The 23,407-nt window shown below is 36.6% G+C and overlaps 1 protein-coding gene across 4 annotated transcripts in view; it reads left to right on the forward strand.

The window, feature by feature from the left end:
* TLL1 (tolloid like 1) overlaps positions 1-23,245 on the forward strand; it is a 323,151-nt gene extending 299,906 nt beyond the window's left edge. For 2 of the 4 annotated variants that reach the window (XM_086346186.1, XM_086346188.1), the window contains 3 exons: positions 5,411-5,624; positions 19,815-20,065; positions 21,223-23,245. In XM_086346186.1, coding sequence (XP_086202312.1) covers positions 5,411-5,624; positions 19,815-20,065; positions 21,223-21,357 — 600 coding nt within the window. In that variant the 3' untranslated portion in view covers positions 21,358-23,245. Of the gene's footprint in view, positions 1-5,410; positions 5,625-10,959; positions 11,022-19,814; positions 20,066-21,222 lie in introns of all 4 variants that reach the window. The other 2 variants (XR_015144096.1, XM_086346187.1) reach the window with 2 other exon arrangements.
* Positions 23,246-23,407: the final 162 nt, after the last annotated feature.

Raw genomic sequence — 23,407 nt, forward strand, 5'->3', positions numbered from 1 at the left:
AAAAAAAATGTAAAAGAAACCTTGGCTGAAAGATACTTGGAAAAAGTCTCCCTATTAAAAAAGGGATAAAGTTCTGAATGAATAAAGGGATAGTGTTCTATCATTCCTGGCTTTACCATGTCTTTGTTCTGAAAGTCTCCCTCTACTGATCATTAAATTTTTGGTACTTTTCATATTCCAAATTACTCTACATTTAAAAAAATTTTTAAACAGCTGAAAAAAGATCTAGGCATAGGATCACATAGCAATAGGCTAATATACCATTTTAATTTTATGTATTGTATCCTAGCTTTGCTAAGTTATATAGTTGTAGTTTACAGCTTCATATGTGGGATATTTGGAAAACAAAACACTCACAGTGATATATAATTCTCCACCATAAATCTGTTATAAGTGTATTTGATCACTGTTGTCAGAAGACCGGAGTTTTAATTCAGTTGTGCCATTGTTTTCCAGTGGCCCCTAATCCTTCCAATATCTTGAGGAAAACCAAATGATAGATCTCATCAAAGGCAGGAAAATGCAAAGGATGGATAGAACCAGGGAAGTCTGAATCTCATCTCACAGCTGCTCACATTGTATCAGTCTCTTTAATTCTCTAAGTTTGTAGTCACCCTGGCTAAATTTTATTTCCACATTAAGCACTATTATTTTATTATCCTGTCCTCTCTGAGTGTATGTAGAGACTTTGAATGGCCTTATCTTTTAGCTAGTGCTTTTATTTTCAGTAAAAGTACCTCTGGTGGTAGTTTAGTCTCTAGGTTGTGTCCAACTCTTGCTACCCCATGGACTGTAGCCCGCCAGGCTCCTCTGTCCAAGAGATTTTTCAGACAAGAATACTTTTTCAGGCAAAAGTACCTGTTTGTTGTTGTTGTTGTTCAATCACTCATTTATTCCAACTCTTTGTGACCCCATGGACTGCAGCACGCCAGGCCTCCCTGTCCATCACTAACTCCTAGAGTTTACCCAAACTCATGTCCATTGAGTTGGTGATGGCATCCAACCATCTCATCCTCAGTCATCCCCTTCTCCTCCTGCCTTCAATCTTTCCCAGCATCAGGGTCTTTTCTAATGAGTTAGCATTGTATCAGGTGGCTAAAGTATGGGAGCTTCAGCATCAGTCCTTCTAATGAATATTCAGGATTGATTTCCTTTAGGATTGCCTGGTTTGTTCTCCTTGCAGTCCAAGGGACTCTCAAGAGTCTTCTCCAACACCACAATTCAAAAGCACCAGTTCTCCCATGCTTAGCCTTCTTTATGGTCCAACTCTCACATTCATACAGGACTATTGGAAAAAACCATAGTTTTGATTATACAGACATTTGTTGGCAAAATAATGTGCATGTGAAAGGGCTGTATATGAAGCTTGGCTGGAAGCTAGGAAGGTAGATTAGGCTTGCTTGAATGTTCCAAAAAAAGCACAGTTATTCTTTCCAGAGCTTAAAATGAAAGGTTAATTTTGTTTCTTTTGAATGATTCTCTTTAAATGATTTAGAATTTCTTACTAGAATGTACTGTCATTCACTCATTTTGATCTCTCTAAAACATGGATCATTAACCTTAAAACCATAGAAGTATAATAATGGAGTGAATAAGGTTTAAATGTTTGAATACCAAACTGTCTTGTAAAGTCTGAGTGCAGATGCTTAAGAAAGGTATTTAAAATTCCCCCAAAATGAGGGCAGTGTTTCAGCAGCAATCAGAGTTCCTTATAGCTCCACACATCAAATTTTCTATCCTGTCTTCATTGTAAATTTGAAGACTTTGGGGGAATTTTTTTTTTTGAGAATCTTCGGGAGATTTTTTGAGAGACTTCAGGAGGCACACTTCCATGGGACTGATTCCTGGTGACTGGAAATGTTCACATTCTGCATCATTTAGACATAGAGATCCATGCCTCAGAATGTGTGATAGAATAAAACAATAAATTCTGTATCTTACTTTACCTTTGGGAACTCTAAAGTCAGTTTTTAAAGATTTTCCATTTTTCCATGGACTCTTATAATACCATTCTATGGCCTAGAAATATTTCATATTAAGGTAAAGTCACTATATATGGCATGTACAGGTGGCTCAGAGGTTAAAGCATCTGCCTGCAATGCGGGAGACCTGGGTTCAATCCCTGGGTCAGGAAGATACCCTGGAGAAGAAAATGGCAACCCACTCCAGTATTCTTGCCTGGAGAATCCCATGGATAGAGAAGCCTGGTGGGCTACAGTCCACAGGGTTGCAAAGAGTCAGACACGACTGAGCGACTTACTTTCACTTTCACTTTTTCACTATATATGGAGATGTCTCTACATGTATGTCTCTAAAATATTACAGGGCAGATTTATGAGATCTCAGCATGTGAATTAGTCACATTTTGCTTGTGTGTGGTAGAGCATTTGGGTTAAGCTGGCTTCTACAAAAGGACCACCCAATCTTTGCAACTGACCTTACAAGCTGCTATTAATTCCAAGGGGAAAATTAATCAATACTTTAATGAATGAGAGTTATTTGCATTACTGAAAATGTATCAGCTACACAAACTGCTTGATGTGACTCTTACAAAATCAGTCTGATTCTGTTAGTAATTTGATAAAAACCTGGAGTCAGTTGGTTCCAGATCAAGTGTCAGCGTAGTCCCTAGCCCACTAGCTCAATGCCACCTTCTGTGGTATTGCTCTGTTCTGTAAAACAGATGTTATGATTTACTCCAGACATCCTGCATTTCATTAGAGATTGAAGTAGCCCATTAGTTATCTCATTCACTTCATGTTCAATGGACCAATCAATGGATTAAACTCGTGTGATCTGTAGATTCTGATCCTATTGTTAACTTTTACTTATAGGATAAGCTTTAGAATGTCATTACTTCCATCATTCTTAAAGTTTTCTCTTCTACACAGTGGGTTTCTCTGCTCTTTATATTTATAGATGAATGCTTCTAAAGTCCATTCCAAAGAGACAATTATTCAACATGCAACAGTTTTCAGATGTTATTTCTCTTTATACAATATTTTTCTTAGTATTTAGAAGTTTGGTTTCATATTTAGCTAAAAAAATAAATAAACAACCCTCTGGATGAAGTTAAGCTGATTTTCTCTTATTGTTTTATTAAGAGTTACAAACTGATATTGAGACTATTTATATATACACAAAGATAATAGAAACTGACTGACTACCCTCTTATGAGAGGCAGAAAACCAAAAGTTTTGGTTTGCCATATCCTTGGTGTTTCCATTCATTGGATTGACCATAAACATGGTTTAGGTAGTTAGATAGATGATTGAACAGATTTATCCAGACATCCAGCCAACAGTCCATTCAGGGTTTTCTATTTTCCAAGCACTGTGTTTCTACTCTGTTTCATTCTCTGCAACTAGATTACAGAGATTAATATGTGACAAATCCTTCAGTGGTGCACACTTTGAATGTTGTGCTTCAAATTAAATAAATGGCTAAAGTCTTCTTGTTCACCATATTTTTCTGCATTGTTTGTTTCCAGTGAGATTCTCTATGCTGTATTTAATCCTTTGTGTACTATCTGGTGTTATTGGATGAATGAAATGATTATTCCTTTTACTCATAATAACAAATAGAGATTCACTAACATTTATTGGTTATAACTTTTTAATTTATATTTTTAAGTAGGGCACAGTGGGATGAGACATAAAAGATCAGCTATCTTCCTTTTCTTTTGTCTCTTCACTCTTTTCTCCTACTCCCTAATTATATAAATTGCTTCCTTCATTTCTTACCTTACTCTTCTAAAGATAGAAGTGAGATCAAGTGGTAGTGTGGAACAGAATAGATAAATGTGGTCATCACTGAGGGAGACCCAAGTTTAAGTCACTTTTTTCTTTGAAAAATATAAAATTGTGTTTTCAATTTAGAATTATGATCCCTTCACAATATTGCATTTAAAAATATTCATATAAAACATTTATGTGCAAAATTTTATGCTGTAGGGATTGTAGCAAAATTAATACATTTTCAAGCTTATTTCATATTTTCTCCAAATTATTTTTTAGGTTTGCTCTTTGCACTTAGGTAGGACTAATGGTTTATTTCTTGAACGCATGAAGAGGAAATGAAAAAGCTTTAATTGGCAGTCACAAATAACCTAGAATTCCTAGAATTATTAATAGTTTGGACAATTATTATTTTCAGCCCATCTCAATTAAACTCTTTGTTGTTGAATTTAATATTAAATATTTAATAAACTTTTAAGAATTTGTAACACTTACACATAAAAAAGCATACTAAAATTTGTAACACTCCAAATATTAAAATAAGTGTAATAAGTCTCTGAAAAGTTAATTAAAAATAATCTATCTTGAAGACATATTTTTATTTTCTAATAATATGGGTTGTAAGATCTAAATAAATATATGATGAAAAACCCCTTTATGTATTCTATTAAAGTTTACTGTATTTAATTTTTGTGAAAATACTTACTTTTAAAATTATGAGATTTTCTTTTTATTTTATATGTAAACCATCCTGGATTTTTGTTCTTGTTTTGTTTTGTTTTTTATTTTTAAACTTTACATAATTGTATTAGTTTTGCCAAATATCAAAATGAATCCGCCACAGGTATACATTCTCTTTATTTTAAATGCTCAATGGTATGATGATGTTCAACAGTTTATGATCATCAACACCAGAAGGAATCACATTTTAAATATAACTTTTAAAAATTTTCTAATACATTAAGAATAAATTCAGAATAAAATATCATTTTGCTATTATAATCTGTCTAATTTCTGGAGTAGACTTAATTGCAATAGTAGAATTAGTTGCAATAGTCAAATAGAATTTCATGTGATATTATTGCATTGTTTTCCTCATTATGTCTTCCTAGACTTTATATTCTACTGATTTCACACCTCTTTTCAGTAATGTGCTAGATGGATTAAATCATTTGCAAACCCTGAACATATTTTTTCAATTAATTAATTAATTTTAATTGGAAGATAATTACTTTTCAATACTTTGTTAGTTTTTGCCATACATCAACACGAATTGGTCACAGGTATATATGTGTCCCCCCCATCCTGAGGCCCCTTCCCACCTCCCTCCCTACCTTATCCCTCTAGGTTGTCCCAGAGCACCAGCTTTGTGTGCCCTGCTTCACGCATGAAAGTTACACTGGTCATCTATTTTACATATGGTAATATGCATGTTTCAATGCTATTCTCTCAAATCATCCCACCCTCGCCATTTCCCACTTAGTTCAAAAGTCTGTTCTTTACATCTGTGTCTCCTTTGCTGTCCTGCATGTAGGATTATCAGTACTGTCTTTTTAAATTCCTTGTATATGCATTAATATACAATATTTGTCTTTCTCTTTCTGCTGCGAAGAAAAGAACCCATTTTGAGTGATATGTGGCTTTACAAATTTTTTTTTTTTCTTTCTTAATAGGCCTTTACTGAATTTGAGATTGAGCAGCATCAAGAATGTGCTTATGATCACTTGGAAATATTTGATGGAGAAACAGAAAAATCACCAGTTCTTGGACGACTGTGTGGGAACAAGATACCAGAGCCCCTTGTGGCTACTGGAAATAACATGTTTGTTCGGTTTGTCTCTGATGCATCTGTTCAAAGAAAAGGTTTTCAAGCCGCACATTCTACAGGTGAGTAAATTAGGTGATGCTTCTCTTTTCTGAGTAAGTACCAAGTTTCTCTTCTAGTGAAGGCAGGGTATTTCTAACAGGATCAAAAGAAATCCCACTGAAACATTGTATGAGATATTTGAGAAACATGTAGCAACCTACCTAAACATCTTTGTAGTTGTTGTTTAGTCACTAAGTTGTGCCCTACTCTTTGTGACCCCATGATCTCCTCTGTCCATGGGATTTTCCGGGTAAGAATACTGGAGTGGGTTGCCATTTTCTTCTCCAGGGGATATTCTCACCCCAGGGATGGAACCCGCATCTCCTGCCTTGGAAGACAGCTTCTTTACTGCTGAGCCAAAAGGGAAGTCCTATCTTTGTAGCTCAATATTCAGAAAACTAAGATCATGGCATCTGGTCCCATTACTTCATGGCAAATAGATGGGGAAACAATGGAAACAGTGACAGACTTTATCTTCTTGGGCTCCAAAATCACTGCAGATGGTGACTGCAGCCATGAAATGAAAAGATGCTTGCACCTTGGAAGAAGAGCTATGACCAACCTAAATAGCATATTAAAAAGCAGAGACATTATTTTGCCAACAAAGGTCCATCTAGTCAAAGCTATGGTTTTTCTAGTAGTCATGTATGGTTGTGAGAGTTGGATTGTAAAGAAAGCTGAGCACTGAAGAATTGATGCTTTTGAACTGTGGTGCTGGAGAAGACTCTTGAGAGTCCCCTGGACTCCAAGGAGATCAAACCAGTCAATCCTAAAGGAAATCAGTTCTGAATATTTATTGGAAGGACTGATGCTGAAGCAGACGCTCCAATACTGTGGCCACCTTATGGGAAGAACTGATTCAATGGAAAAGACCCTGATGCTAGGAAAGATTGAAGGCAGGAGGAGAAGGGGACGACAGAGGATGAGAAGGTTGGACTGAATCACTGACTCAATGGACATGAGTTTGAGCAAGCTCCAGGAGTTGGTGAAGGACAGGGAAGCCTGGAGTGCTGCAGTCCGTGATATTGCAAAGAGTCGTACACAACTGAGCTACTGAACTGAAACTGAAACTGGATCTTTGTAGCTGTTGCACTAATTAAAAGAAACACAGTAATTTGATCTGATTCATAATCAAAAACTGAGCTGTCAGGGAAGCCCCAAAGATCAAGAAAACTATCTCTTAATATTTATAAGGTGTTTTCCATGTTAATTTTGGCAATTTGATTTATGTATTTAATAGATAGAATCTGTAGCTTGAAATTGAAAATTTTTGTTTTTGCTAAAATTCTACATGATTAGCTAACTTTCATATTAATATTTTTATCAATGTGGTATGATCAAGAAGAACTACCTTAAATATTTATATGGTATATTCTATGCTAACTTTAGAAATTCAATTTATATGTTATATTTAACAGATAGAAATCTATAGCTAGAAATTCAAAAATTTTGTTATTGCTAAAATCCTGAGTGACTAAAAGTTTTTGCTTTACCTATTAGCTAACTTTCACATTAATATATTTTTGTGATTCAAATTTTGAATTCAACTCTCTGTTTACAGAGCCTACCTTTTCCCCTTTTATTTGGTATGCAATACATCTTTTTCCTAACCCTAATCTCTAATTTGACCCTTACAGGTTACAACTATAATGGAAGTTTTTAAGAAATAAAATATAATTTAGACAAATATGAAAAATTTTAGGCAAAAATGTAAAATAACTTTTAATTTGGAGCAAATTTAACAATATATTACATAAAGTGCAGTGAGTGTCCTTTAAAATCCTTCAGTTGAAATATACACTCACTGAAGTCGCTCAGCTTATAGCGACACCTGGTGCCAGGTTCAGTGCGTTCACTGCTGAGACCCCAGGAGAGATCTGCCGCTTCTGTCGTGTCCCTCGCTTTGCCACAGCACTCCACTCCAGTACTCTTGCCTGGAAAATCCCATGGATGGAGGAGCCTGGTGGGCTACAGTCCATGGGGTCGCTAAGAGTCAGACATGACTGAGCGACTTCACTTTCACTTTTCACTTTCATGCATTGGAGAAGGAAATGGCAACCCACTCCAGTGTTCTTGCCTGGAGGATCCCAGGGACGGGGGAGCCTGGTGGGCTGCCGTCTATGGGGTCGCACAGAGTCGGACACGACTGAAGCGACTTAGCAGCAGCAGCACCATAGCCAGGGGATTCTCCAGGCAAGAATACTGAAGTGGGTTTCCGTGCCCTCCTCCACGGGATCTTCTCCACCCAGGGATTGAACCCCAGTCTCTGACATCTACTGCTTTGGCAGGCAGGTTCTTTACCAGTAGCGCTACCTCTTGGTGTAAAAAAAACAGTCTACAAATTAATCCATAAAAAAAATTTAGTGCAGTAATGTTTGTCATGCTCTCTTGATTATTGTTTTCTTTTACTTTTATTCTATTTTAGAAATAATAACTTTATTCTATTGTTCAATTTTATTTTCCACTCTAGTATATTCTGCTATGAGCAGATTTATATTGAAGTCTATTTGTGAGAAAGTGGATTTTATCTGATTCGTGCTAGTAATGACTGGACTCAAAAATAATACAATGTCATTATTTCTCATCATTAATATAAATATTCTGGTTTGAGAAAAATCTTTCATGGATTAAAAATATTCCATATTAATGAACTTTTTACGCCTTTGACATTTACTCTTTAAATACTTTCCTGATAACTTATCACATGTTGAAGGAATAGAAAAATTGAAATCTCATTACTTGATCAATATTTTTCTGACATCATAGTGTTAATGGCATAATTTTTAAAATAATCCTGGCTGTCACAGTTTCTAAGAGTGGAATGTAAAAATATGCTTCAAAACTCTTGAAACAGCTGATATAGTACCTTCAGTTTACTCACCTATAAATTCCTCTTCAGTTCAGTTTAGTCGCTCAGTCGTGTCCGACTCTTTGCGACCCCATGAATTGCATGACTACAGGCCTCCCTGTCCATCACCAACTCCCGGAGTTCACCAAAACTCTTGTCCATCGAGTCAGTGATGCCATCCAGCCATCTCATCCTCTGTCATCCCCTTCTCCTCCTGCCCCCAATCTCTCCCAGCATCAGAGTCTTTTCTAATGAGTCAACTCTTCGCAGGAGGTGGCCAAAGTATTGGAGTTTCAGCTTTAGCATCAGTCACTTACTTTTATAGTTTCTCTTTTTATCTTTGCCTTTACCTTAAACTTCAAGTTTTCTTGCAACTATAAAACTCCATGACTCCTTAATTTACATGGCTTCTGCTATAGACGCTATTTCTGTGTATGTATTACCATTAAGAATTCATTGGTAGGCTCTAATTACATTATCACAGAGATCATATATTGAAATCCAACGGTATATGTAGCACGCACTTGATATTTCAGGCACATACATACACTTAACAACTACATACATTGAGCTCTCCAAAGAGCTATATGATGTAGGAATTATCTTTATCTTCAGATAAAGAAATTTAAAATCTGAGACATTAATGTGCAACAATTTCTAAAATTCAAACCTGGGATTTCATCCTAATTCTGATTGTGTCCAAAGCTCATGTACTTTCTACTATTGTATATTTTCTCTAAACATACCCATTTTGGACTAGGAAGAAAACCAATACAAAACTGGATAACTGTTAATTGAAACAATATATAGAGAGTGAATGCTTCCTTATACAAATCCTCTGTCCAAAGTAACCAACAGACTAGTTTCATTTTACTTCACTGTTCATTCCATATCCATTCAAATACCCATGTAAGCAGCCTCACTATTACTTTGTAGGCAAAACATGCCTTGGATATTGTTTGATTCAGTCCTGTCATCTCAGAAATGAGGCTTCTGAGGCTAAAACTTAATGACTACCAAAGTAGCACAAAAAAATAACAGCTGGAACTAGAATACTCTCCCAACTTCTACTTACTTGTGCTCTTGTCAAAATTTTTGGCATTATCTGTTTCTTTCTCTTCTTCATATGTAAATTGTTACTCTCACTTAACTAGTTATCTTTGAATTTTTGAGGTAGATTTATTTTTTACTGGTACTCTCAAGTAGATATACATACTGAAATATTATGTACTGCTTATTATTTATTTCTTTGAAAGCTTTCTCTTTAACAAGTTTATTTATTCCACAGTCTTTCAATAGATATTTATTTGGTACTTTAAATAGACACTGTAGAGTATTAATAATTCATAGCAAAACAAATGGGAATTTTATGGGAACTTATGAGAAAATAATAAGAGACCCCAGTTCGATTCCTGGGTTGGGAAGATCCACCAGAGAAGGAATAGGCTTTCCACTCCAGTATTTTGGGGCTTCCCTTGTGGCTCAGCTGGTAAAGAATCTGCCTGCAATGTAGGAGACCTGGGTTTGATCCCTGGGTTGGGAAGATCTCCTGGAGAAGGGAAAGACTACCCACTCCAGTATTCTGGCCTGGAGAATTCCATGGACCATGTAGTCCAGGGTTGAAAGAGTCAGACACGACTGAGCGACTTTCACTTCACTTCATGAGAAAATAGGGGCTTCCCTGGTGGATCAGCATAAAGAATCTGCCTGCCAATGCAGGAGATGCAAGTTTGATCCCTGGGTCAGAAATATACCCTGGAGAAGGAAATGGCAACCCACTCCAGTATTCTTGCCTGGAGAATCCCATGGACAGAGGAACCTGGTGTACTATAGTCCATGGGGTGGCAAAGAGTTGGACACAATTTAGCAACTAAACAACATGAATAATGACAATGAGAAAATAGAAGCAATATCTACCTTTTGACAGCTATAGACTGAGAAGTTAAATTTAAGATTTGCGGTGGGTTTTTGTTAAGACAGTGAAGTCTAATACTGCTGCTGCTGCTAAGTCGCTTCAGACGTGTCCGACTCTGTGCGACCCCAGAGACGGCAGCCCACCAGGCTCCCCCGTCCCTGGGATTCTCCAGGCAAGAACACTGGAGTGGGTAGCCATTTCCTTCTCCAATGCATGAAAGTGAAAAGTGAAAGTGAAGTGCTCAGTCATGTCCGACTCCTAGCGACCCCACGGACTGCAGCCCACCAGGCTCCTCCATCCATGGGATTTTCCAGGCAAGAGTACTGGAGTGGGGTGAAGTCCAATACTACATTTGTCAAATTTGCTAAATGTATAAGGCATTTATTCATTATTTACTGCTTTCTAGAATGCATGTAATTATTATTAATGGGCCCTGAAGTATACATTTTAATTTGCTTGAACAAATTTATATTTCTATATACAATTTTAATTATATCCACAAGGAAAGTTTCTAACTATGAATTTTGAAATTAGGTGAATATAAATATTAATGTTGCTTTATGGTTTTCCTTTTTTTTTTTCTTTTTACAAGTAATACATTCCAAATCCGTGGGAAATGGACTTTATTGAAAAAGGTGCCATTTTCCTCTGAAGGTGGGTTCAAATTCTAAGTCCAAATTTATTTTAATCAGGTAAAAGAAATGGTATTATTAAATAAACTATTGAAGAAAAAAATTTTTTAATTAAAAAAAGTATCCTGTGTATTCTCTCAGAAGATAAGGCTATAGTACAGGAAAAGAGGAAAAGTGTGGAAGAAAATATTTTAAAACACTGCATGTCTGGCAGGACATTTTTCTGCAGCATAAAGCATCATTATAATTGTCAATGACATTTAAAAATCAAATAATATACTATTCAGCACCTTTGAAATTATGTTGATAAAACTAAATTAAATTATAGTTCTATGCCTACTAAAAGCATTTATTGATCACATTACAGGCCCTCATAGGAACTTTACCAGGAAACAAACAAATGTCTTTCCAAATTAAAATGATGGTCACCTTTTCTGAAACAATTTAAGTCAGTCTTAATTGTAGTTTAAGTCATTTGAGTATTGTCATTTTCCAGACGTTTTCAGTAAAATCAAATAATTAAGCCTCACATTTCACATTCACAAGGGCTTTGTTAAGTCTTTTTTCCTCATTTTGTTCAAATACTTCATTTCCTTCTTGACTTCTGTTCTGAACTAGGTCCCTCAGAGAATTGTTTCCTCTGGATCCTGGTTTGTTTTGCCACCTTGTTTCTCCAAAGTAGTCATACAGAAGCCAGCACCTCTCCCACAGTTCACCTCTTCCTGCACTGTGGAATAAAAGTAATGCAAGTACTGACAATTGTAAACAAAACAAATCACTCAATTATATCAAACTTTGAGAATAAAGCAAATTTATTATTTGTAAATGGAATTACATTGATTTATACATTTATATAATGAGTTCAGAAATATTGTCACAAAATATTTTACTGGCCTTCAAAAAGATAATTCTTCCTTTCTGAAAACAGATTAATGGTGCTTTAAATTGTTTTTCAATTTTTCTGGTTTTTCTTTTCGTACCTGAGTGGATCCCTAGAAGTACAGATGATGCCATGTAGATGTTCTCGCTGGAAAATAATAAAATGATGGTAGTGTATTCATAGGTGGCTTTTCCTGCATGCCAGGTATCTTTCAATAATTTCATATATATTTCAATAATTTCACATGTATTAGCCTACAGCTCCAGAGAAGGCAATGGCACCCCACTCCAGTACTCTTGCCTGGAAAATTCCATGGATGGAGGAGCCTGGAAGGCCGCAGTCCATAGGGTTGCTGAGGGTCAGACACGACTGAGCGACTTCACTTTCACTTTTCACTTTCCTGCATTGGAGAAGGAAATGGCAACCCACTCCAGTGTTCTTGCCTGGAGAATCCCAGGGGCGGGGGAGCCTGGTGTGCTGCCGTCTATGGGGTCGCACAGAGTCGGACACGACTGAAGTGACTTAGCAGCAGCAGCAGCAGCCTATAGCTCTTCATCTAGATCCTATCACTTGAGTACTGTGTATGATCCCTACTTTAGAAATGAACTGGGGGACAAAATCCCACAGCTGATGACTAGTAGAATTCAGATTTGTATCCAGGCCATTTGGCTGTAGAGTTCTGTCACAGGGAGAGGACAATAATTCTTGGAGTTAGGGATAAGAGACCCACCATTGTGGAAAAGGAAGGATGCTTAGTTTCCAGTCTGTGGGACTTAAGAGATAGTTCCCAAGACTGATAAGATTTCCAGCTTTCCAGAGAGGGTGGTTATAAGCACACATGGGACCTATATCAACAGATTGTGCAAGACACTCGTCCTACAAACTGGAAGACAAAGGGACATTTATTTATTTATTTTTATTTCAATTTAATTATTTTTAATTGGAGTATAATTACTTTACAATGTTGTGTTGGTTTCTGCCATATATCAATATGAATCAGCCATAGGTATGTATACTAAGTCCCCTCCCTCTCGAACTTCCCCCCATCTCCCACCCCATCCTACCCTCTAGGTTGTCACAGTGTACCAGTTTAGGACTCTCTGCATCATACAGCAAAGTTCCACTGGCTATCTAATTTTATATATAGTAATGTATATATTTCAATGTTTCTCTCAATTCGTCCCAAACTCCCCTTCCTCCACTGTGTCCACCAGTCAGTTTTCTATGTCTGCATCTCCATTGCTGCCCTGCAGACAGTTTCATCAGTACTATCTTTCTAGATTCTATATATATGCGTTAGAATACAATATTTGTTTTTCTCTTTATGACTTCACTCTCTATAGTAAGCCCTAGGTTCATCCGCATTATTAGAACTGAGTCAAATGTGTACCTTATTATGGCTAAGTAATATTTCATTGTGGATTAATAGTACCACAGCTTCTTTATCCATTCATCTGCCAGTGGACATCTAGGTTGTTCCATGTCCTAGCTATTGTAAATAGTGCTGCAATGAACAGTAGGGTACATGTGTCTTTTTCAATTATGGTTTCCTCTGAGTATATATGCCCAGTAGTGGGATTGTTGGATCATGTGGTGGTTTGATTCCTAGTTTGTTAAAGGAATCTCTACACTATTCTCCATAGTGGTTATAGATCAGTTTGCATTCCCACCAACAGTGCAAGAAGGTTCCCTTTTCTGCACACCTTCTCCAGCACTTATTGTTCATAGATATTTTCATGATTGTCATTCTGACCAGTGTGAGATGATACCTCATGGCAATTTTGATTTGTATTTCTCTAATAATGAGCCATGTTGAGCATCTTTTCATGTGTTTTTAGCCATCTGTATGTCTTCTTTGGAGAAATATCTGTTTAGGTCTTCTGCCCACTTTTGATTGGGTTGTTTGTTTTTCTGGTATTGACCTGAATGAGCTGCTTGTAAACTTTGGAGATTAATTCTCTGTCAGTTGTTTTGTTTGCTGTTTTTTCTCCCATTCTGAGGGTGGTCTTTTCGCCTTGTTTATAGATTCCTTCACTGTGCAAAAGCTTTTAAGTTTAATTGAATTTCATTTATTTATTTTTGTGTTTGCTTCCATTACTGTAGGATATGGTCACAGAGGATCTTGCTGTGATTTATGTCAGAGTATTCTGCCTGTATTTTCCTCTAAGAGTTTTATCATTTCTGGTCTTACATTTAGGTCTTTAACCCCTTTTGAATTTATTTTTGTGTATGGTGTTAGGAAGTGTTCTAATTTCATTCTTTTATACATAGTTGTTATCATTTAACATGATGTGGAAGGCATTCTCATGACTGAAACACTAGTTGGAATTTTTTTTGCATCTATAGTCACACCAAGGTCTCTGAATGTGCAGTTGTATGTAGCAATGCCCAGAGTTTTGGCTGAGCCTACTTGTATTCAGACACATCTGAATAGGGTTCCATCTTGGGGATTCAGAAATATTTTGTTAGTTAAAATCACCAAGCCACAATGTGGGTAAACCATATACCAATCTGAAAAAATCTAAGTAAGAGTTTTAGCTATCCTAATTCACCCTCACATGGTGCTGCCAAGGACTGTCTGGTCACAGAAGACCACACCAGGGTTAAAATTGTGTTTTAATAACCATTGGTTTATCTGTCCAAATCTTTCCACACTGTATTTTTGTTCCTGTTCTCTCCCGACTCATCCCACTTTTCTGGGGACTTCCCTGGTTTCATAATGAAATTTCTGCTTCCCAGTAACCTCTCAGTCATTGCAAATAAGGGCAGAATGAAACTCTAATTTCTCATGGCACTTTTCATATCATTTCCTTTTTCTCCCTAGGCCCAGTCATGCTTATATGTTGGTTGGAGGAGACTGTAGGCATCCTCTACTTTTATCTACTCTCTGTTGTTGTTCAGTCACTAAGTCATGTCTGACTCTGTGAACCCATGGGCTGCAGCATGCTAGGCTCTTCTGTTCTCCACCATCTCCTGGAGTTTGCTCAAACTGATGTTCACTGAGTCAGTGATGTTATCTAACTATCTCATCCTCTGCCACCCTCGTCTTTTTTTGCCTGCATTCTTTTCCAGCATCATGGTCTTTTCCAATGAGTCAGCTTTTCACACCATGTGGCCAAAGTACTGTAGCTTCAGCTTCAGCATCATCACTTCCAATGAATATATGGGCTAATTTCAATTAGATAGATTGGTTTGATCTCCTTGCTGTCCAAGGGGCACTCAAGAGTCTTCTCCAACACCACAGTTTGAAAACATCAATCCTTTGGCCTTCTTTATGGTTCAATTCTCACATCTGTACATGACTACTGGAAAAACCATAGGTTTGACTCTAAGGACCTTTGTTGGCAAAGTAATGTCTCTGCTTTTTAATATGCTGTCTAGCTTGGCCATAGCTTTTCTTCCAAGGAGCAAGTGTCTTTTCATTTCATGGCTGCAGTCACCATCTGCAGTTATTTTGGAGTCCAAGAAAATAAAATCTGTCACTGTTTCCATTTTTTCCCCCATCTATTTGCCATGAAGTGATGGGACCACATGCCATGATCTTAGTTTTTTGAATGTTGATTTTCAAGCCAGCTTTTTCACTTTCCTCTTTCACTCTCATTAAGAGATTCTTTAGTACCCTTTCAGTTCAGTTCAGTCATTCAGTTGTGTACAACTCTTTGCGACCTCATGGACTGCAGCAGGCCAAGGTTCCTTAGCCATCACAAACTCCCGGAGTTTACTCAAACCCATTTCCATTGAGTCAGTGATGCCATCCAACCATCTCATCCTCCATCGTCCCCTTTTCCTCCCACCTTCAAACTTTCCCAGCATCAGGGTTTTTTCCAATGAGTCAGTTCTTCACATCAGGTGGCCAAATATTGGAGTTTCAGCTTCAGCATCAGTCCTTCCAATGAATAATCAGGACTGATTTTCTTTAGGATAGACTGGCTGGATCTCCTTGCTGTACAAGGGACTCTCAAGAGTCTTCTCCAACACCACAGTTCAAAAGCATCAATTCTTTAGTGCTCAATTTTCTTTATATTCCAACTCTCCCATCCATACAGGACTACTGGAAAAACCATAGCTTTGACTAGATGGACCTTTGTCAGCAAAGTAATGTCTCTGCTTTTTAATACGCTATCTACTTTGGTCATAGCTTTTCTTCCAAGGTGCAAGCATCTTTTCATTTCATGGCTGCAGTCACCATCTGCAGTGATTTTGGAGCTCGAAAAAATAAAGTCTCTGTTTCCATTGTTTCCCCATCTATTTGCCATGAATTAATGGGACCAGATGCCATGATCTTAGTTTTCTGAATGTTGAGTTTTAAGCCAACTTTTTCACTCTCCTCTTTCACTTTCATCAAGAGGCTCTTTAGTTCTCCTTTGCTTTCTGCCATAAGAGTTGTTTCATCTGCATAGCTGAAATTGTTGCTGTTTCTGCCAGAAGTCTTGATACCAGCTTGTGATTCATCCAGCCCAGGATTTCACATGATGTACTCTGCCTATAAATTAAATAAGCAGGGTGATAATATACAGCCTTGACGTATTCCTTTCCTAATTTTGAACCAGTCTATTGTTCCATGTCTGATTCCAACTGTTGCTTCTTGATCTGCATACAGGTTTCTCAGGAGACAGGTAAGGTGGTCTGTTACTCCCATTTCTTTAAGAATTTACCACAGTTTGTTGTGATCCACACATCCAAAGGCTTTAGTGTAGTCAATTAAGCAGAAGTAGATGTTTTTCTGGAACTCCCTTGCTTTCTCCATGATCCAAAGAAGGTTGACAATTTGATCTCTGGTTCCTCTATGTGTTTTCTAAACCCAACTTGTACATCTGAAAAGTCTCAGTTCATGTACTCCTGAAACGTAACTTGAATTTTGAGCATAACCTTGCTAGCATATGACATGAGCACAAGTTTACAGTAGTTTGAACATTCATTTCCTCTCTAGTCATTGTAAAATTTGGGGGCCCAGGCTACAAAGAGTAATTTTTGAAAACTTTTATTCTCTAAAATACATTAACTGTAAATTTTATGCAGGTATATATTATATTTGTTATATTTACCTCTAATGACAGAAGTAGTAACTGGTAAATCATATGTTTATTAATATCTCTCTGAAAAAGCTATGAAAGAGCATTTTTTTTGTTTGTTAAACACAAAAAATATGATTCATAATGTTCTAGAACTACAAGATAAACTACAATTTATGAGGGGTGTATGTTATTCCAAATCAAGTTAGATAAGTAATTCAACCTAAGTAAAGTAATACTGGTCTGTATATTCTATGTAAAGAATTCTATACGGCACATATACACATACAGGATTTTTATATTGTTCATTTTTTCGGTTATTTCTTATTACTTTGGCTTCTGGGTTCTTAAAATATTAAGATTTAACTTGAACACTGACCTTCTTGTCCTTGAAAACAGTTATTTAAGAGTGAAAACAGTATAATGTATAACAATAACAAATATTCATTGAGAGCTACTATAAGTTGTTTTTCAGTCACTCAATCATGTCTGACTCTGTGACCCCATGGACTGCAGCACACCAGGCTTCCTTGTCTTTCACTATCTCCCAGAGTTTGCCCTAACTCGCATCCATTGAAAGATATACCCATGTATGTGAATGCAGAGTTCCAAAGAATAACAAGGAGAGATAAGAAAGCCTTCTTAAGTGAACAATGCAAAGAAATAGAGGAAAATAATAGAATGGGAATGACTAGAGACTACTTGAAGAAAATTAGGGATCCCAAGGGAACATTTCATGCAAAGATAGGCTCAATAAAGAACAGAAACAATATGATCCTAACAGAAGCAGAAGATATTAAGAAGAGGTGGCAAGAATACACAGAAGAACTATAGAAAAAAGGTCTTCATGACCTGGACAGCCATTATGGCGTGATCACTCACCTAGAGCCAGAAATCCTAGAGTGTAAAGTTAAGTGGCCTTTAGGAAGCATTACTACAAACAAAACTAGTGGAGGTGATGGAATTCCATCTAGGCTATTTCAAATCCTAAAAGATGATGCTATAAAAGTGCTGCACTCAGTATGTCAGCAAATTTGGGAAACTCAGCAATGGGCTCAGGACAGGAAAAGGTCAGTTTTCATTTCAATCCCAAAGAAGGACCATGCCAAAGAAATGTTCAAACTACCTCACAATTGCACTCACTTTACATGCTAGCAAAGTAATGCTCAAAATCCTCCAAGCTAGGCTTTAACAGTATGTGAACCAAGAAATTCCAGATGTACAAGCTGGATTTAGAAAAGGCAGAGGAACAGAGGTCAAATTGCTGACATCCACTGGATCATAGAAAAAGAAAGGGAATTCCAGAAAAACATCTGCTTCATTGATTATGATAAAGTCTTTGCATGAATCACAACAAACTGGAAAGTTCTTAAAGAGATGGGAATATCAGACCACCTTACCTTCCTCCTGAAAAACCTGTATGCAGGTTGAGAAGCAGCAGTTGGAACCAGACATGGAACAACAGTTTGGTTCAAATTTGGAAATCAGTCAAAACTGTATATTGTCACCCTGCTTATTTAACTTATATGCAGAGTACATCATGCAAAATGCCAGACTGGATGAAGCACAAGCTGGAATCAAGATTTCCAGGAGAAATATCAATAACTTCAGATATGCAGATGACACCACCCTAATGGCAGAAAGCAAAGGGGAACTAAAAAGCTTCTTGATGAAGGTAAAAGAGGAGAGTGAAAAAGCTGGCTTGAAAATCCAGCATTCATAAAACTAAGATCATGGCATCCAATTCCATCATTTCATGCAAATAGATGGGGACAAAATGGAAAGTGACAGGTTTTATTTTCTTGGACTCTAAGATAACTGCAGATGGTGACAGCAGGGATGAAATTAAAAGATGCTTGCTCCTTGGAAGAAAAGCTATGACCAACCTAGACAGTGTATTAATAAACAGAGACATCACTTTGCTAACAAAGTTTTGTATAGTCAAAGTTATGGTTTTTCCAGTAGTCATGTACAGATGTCAGAGTTGGACCGTAAAGAAGTCTGAGCAGTGAGAAATTAAAGTTTTTGAATTGTGGTGCTAGAGAAGACTCTTGAGAGTCCCTTGGCAGCAAGGAGATCAAACCAGTAAATCCTGAAGGAAGTCAACCCTGAATATTCATTGGAACTACTGATGCTAAAACTGAAGCTCCAATACTTTGGCCATCTGATGGGAAGACCCGACTCATTGGAAAAGACCCTGATGCTGGGAAAGACTGAAGGTAGGAGGAGAGAGGGGTGACAGTGGATGAGATGATTGGATGGCATCATTGATTCGATGGATGTGAGTTTAAGCAAACTCCAGAAGATAGTGAAGGACAGGGAAGACTGGCATGTTGCACTCCATGGGTTTGCAAAGTCAGACATGACGAGAGAATGAACAACAAGAAATGTCCATTGAGTTGGTGATGCCATCCAACCATCTCATCCTCTGCTGCCCACTTTTTCTCCTGCCTTCAGTCTTACCCGACATCAGAGTCTTTTCCAATGAGATGGCCCTTCACATCACGTGGCCAAAGCACTGGAGTTTCAACTTCAGCATTCAGGGTTGATTTCCTTTAGGACTGACTGGTTACTATATGGCAGGTACTGTTTTAAGCGATTTTCATGTGCTAATTAAATCCTTAAAGCCTGCTAAGATTGGTACTATTGTTGTCATCTGCACTTTACCTTATGTATCAGAGAAGCGATGTCACTTATCCAAAGTCACTGAACTAGTAAGTGTGAAGCTGAAATACCAAACCCAGCCTACCAAACCTAGGGCCTATCAGTATCCACTACATCATTGGAATCTTCAAATATGGGAAGCATAACTGACCATGGAAATGAATACAGAAGTTAGAGAGTGGTTATACTACACTAAAAGAGAAATTGGAGTTGTTAAAGCTCATTGAGCTCACTTATCTCATTTTTATTCCTTGGGCAGAGTGTGGTGGCAGACTGAAAGTGGAATCAAAACCCAGAGATCTGTACTCACATGCTCAGTTTGGTGATAACAACTACCCAGGACAAGTTGATTGTGAATGGCTCTTAGTGTCAGAACGGGGCTCTCGACTCGAATTATCCTTCCAGATTTTTGAAGTGGAAGAAGAAGCTGACTGTGGCTATGACTACGTTGAGCTCTTTGATGGTCTTGATTCAACAGCAGTGGGGCTTGGTCGATTCTGTGGATCAGGGGTAAATACAGTACCAACAGGATACCATAGACATGATAAAAATACCTATAAATTGGTGAATCAATATATGTAAGATGTGTAAGTCAGCAATGCTTTTACAAAAAAATGTGACATTATATTATTAATGGCTTGATAAGTTACAACATGTCTCTTCCCTTCTCTATTGCTAGTGAATTGCTCAATAACATCGAACAAGACAGATGAATTCAGTAACTATAATTCTTGTTACTGTCCACATTCTAACTTTTTTAATTCATGCTTTTAATTTTGCACAAAATATTTAATTATCTAAAAGCAATATACCTTAACACACACCATGACAGTTTTGCAAACTTTTAAATTAAAGCATAGAAGAAAAAGAATATGCACAATTCAAATTGAGATCCCCCTCTCAACATATATCTGATAAGTGGCAGGATCTGCCACCAGCGTGGAGGTTTAGCCTATTGAATGTTGCTCCACTGCAGTGTGCACAGGACACAGTACCAAAAATAGGTTAGAGGGCATCAACATGATAAATAAGAAAAAGGAAAGCTTAAGGTTTTCTCAATGCTTTCCCCCAGGATTCAGCACATTAATATCAAATATTCTTCTGAATACATATTTTGTTCTAAAGCTTTAGTTCCATTTTTCAAATGTCTAACAATAACTGTTACTTAAATAATACTGAATTTGAATAATATTGAACTCCTGTCCAAATTACTACTGAAATGAAATGAAAGTGCTTCTCAGTACTTAGATTACTAAAACAAGAAGGAATGGACAATTTGGATTCGGGAAGTGGCTCTGCCTCAGAGCAGCTTCTGAAATAATTTTAATGTCTCTTTTTTCTCTCTGAGCTTCACTTTAATTATTTTTAAATCAAAGGGACTTGGTTTAAAATTTTGGGGGAAAACACCAAGTTCCAGAACTTGGAAGCAGACTTAATTATGTTCAAAGCTCAGCTATATCACTGATCAACTTTGTGATCTTGAGCACATCATCTGTTCTCTGAAACTCAAGCTTTCTCACCTGTAAAATAAAGTCACTCATTTACTTTTCAAGGTTGTTAGGAGGATTCAATTTTATACCAAATTTCCAAATATGAATGACATTGAAGAAAAAATAATTCATTTTATTGTTTTTTGTTTGTGTGTCTTTGTTTGTCTTTGTCTTCAGCCACCAGAAGAAATCTATTCAATTGGTGATACAGTTTTAATTCATTTTCACACTGATGACACAATCAGCAAGAAAGGATTTCATATAAGATACAAAAGCATCAGATATCCAGATTCCACACATACCAAAAAATAACCAAAACCTCCATCAGAACATAAAGGAATGTGTATAATGCAGAGAAGATGTACTTCTTTTTTAAATGAAGATTTTAGCACAAACGTTTCATATGAGTTTGAGCAAAAGAAAACTGCAAGACCAGAATTATCTCTGCACTACAAGAGAAGTTTCCAGCTAATCCTGATGAGCATTACCAGGATATTTGAACTCCATTCTTGACAGTATAAATAGAAATAAAGTTGGTGAAAGAGCATCATGATTCAAAGAAGACTTCACAATTTGTTCACAGCACAACACAGATGCTTCACACTTCAAATAGTTCCTTTCAGGGTCTGTGACCCTGCAGAATGTTCTTTTTGACAATTTCTCAATATATGGGAGAAATAAAATGATCTTACAGGTTATAAACTGGAAAACTCTCTCCTTGAATCTTAGGATAATTGCTTTGACTGTGCATCTTAAAGACAATGTAAACCAGATCCATTTAAGTTTTTGTGAAGTGGAAGTCTTTTAAGGGTGGTTTATACTTTAAATATGGGTATGACCAGTGTTTGGAAACTGGAATATTTCAGCTTCATTATTTTCACTTGCAGGCTAAATTTACCTCTTTGAAACATAAACGATCTTGAAACCATTTCATTTTCCTGACCTTTGACAAGTTTGAAATGTCAGTATTATCTATCATTTAGTTAATTCTAGACATAATTTTATTTAAGTGCTGGAAAATGCCCAGTTTATCGGTAAACTTAATTCCTTCAGTGAGAAATGCTGCCTTTTCACACCAAATTTAAGAGACCTCATGATGTCTTATGAACTTGGTGAGATAATTCCCAACAGGTGTGAACCGGATCATTTTAAAGTGACTGCCTAGATGGCTCATGCTCAAGTTCTACTGCTGCTATTCTCCCTTTTGTTGTTGATCTGTTGTAGCTGTTAATGTTGACGTTGTCAAGGTTAATTTTTTTTTTTTAATGAAATGAAGTGGGTAAGCCTTGTTAGAACTGAAAATTGTCTTTTTCTTCCTAGAATTCAGGTTTTTAAAATGTATGTTGGAAAAAAAAAAAAAAAAAGATATGTTTCTGAAAGACTTTCTATGGTGCTATTCCATAAACTTTTTTTTTAAACAAAGTTTTTGACCTTTGAGCCAACCACCTGTAGACTACAAATGTCTCTGTCTGGCTGGTAGCACTTGAAGACTAAAGACTTGCTAAATGTATCAAAAGTATGTCATTGCAAGGGTAGCACTTGTCCTGTGGAACAACTGCTTGTAATGCCTTAGAATTATTGTGAATGATTGAGCAGATCCTCCTGAGACACACCTTTTTTGAAAAGTTGAGTATAGTAGTATATGTTAGTTAGCATCTCTATGAGGAAAATTAATTTCTGTGACTGAGATCTTTACCTATAAATATGGTGACCTACTTTTATTGTAGAAAATTAATTTTCTGCTTTGAAGCCAGGATTTTTTTTAATATTAATGTATGTATATGTGAGATTGTCTGAATGAGTGAAGCTACAAGAAGGTGAAAAGTAGTGGGTGGCTGATAAGTTTAAATTTACGTGCCAAGTTCTGCTAGAATCCTGTTTGAAGTAGCAACTTTAATAAGCTGTTTCATGGACAAATAATGGGAATTTCTCATTATTATCAATCCCATTTTAAAAAAGGCTCCTTCCTTCAGAGAAACTCTATTTTGATATTTTTTTATGTTGATATAGATTGCTGTATGAAGTAGCTTTGGTTCTGTTGTCTGTCCATGAACATTCAATATTTAATAAAATTAAAAATCTTTCTTCATTTTACAAAATTAAACTATACACATAGATTTAGCTTGTTTTTTTCCATTGTTGCCTTGAAAATCTTTTCTTGTGTATGAACTGTATTATGTAAATACATTTTTAAAAACAATCTTTTGATCTCATGGAACATTACTTTGGAAATGTATAAATATTGCCTGCAATATAAGGAGGTTTTTAGTGGAGCTGATTTATTCCAGTAACTTCTTCTATATTTTTTTCACCAATCTCCAGTGAGCCAAAGTATTAGGAATAGGAAAGAGAGGAGAAAAGA

This window comes from Bos grunniens, chromosome 17 (genome assembly GCF_055505025.1).
Source record: "Bos grunniens cultivar Pamir isolate PY7600 chromosome 17, Bosgru_T2T1.0, whole genome shotgun sequence".
In the NCBI taxonomy this organism is placed as follows: domain Eukaryota; kingdom Metazoa; phylum Chordata; class Mammalia; order Artiodactyla; family Bovidae; genus Bos; species Bos grunniens.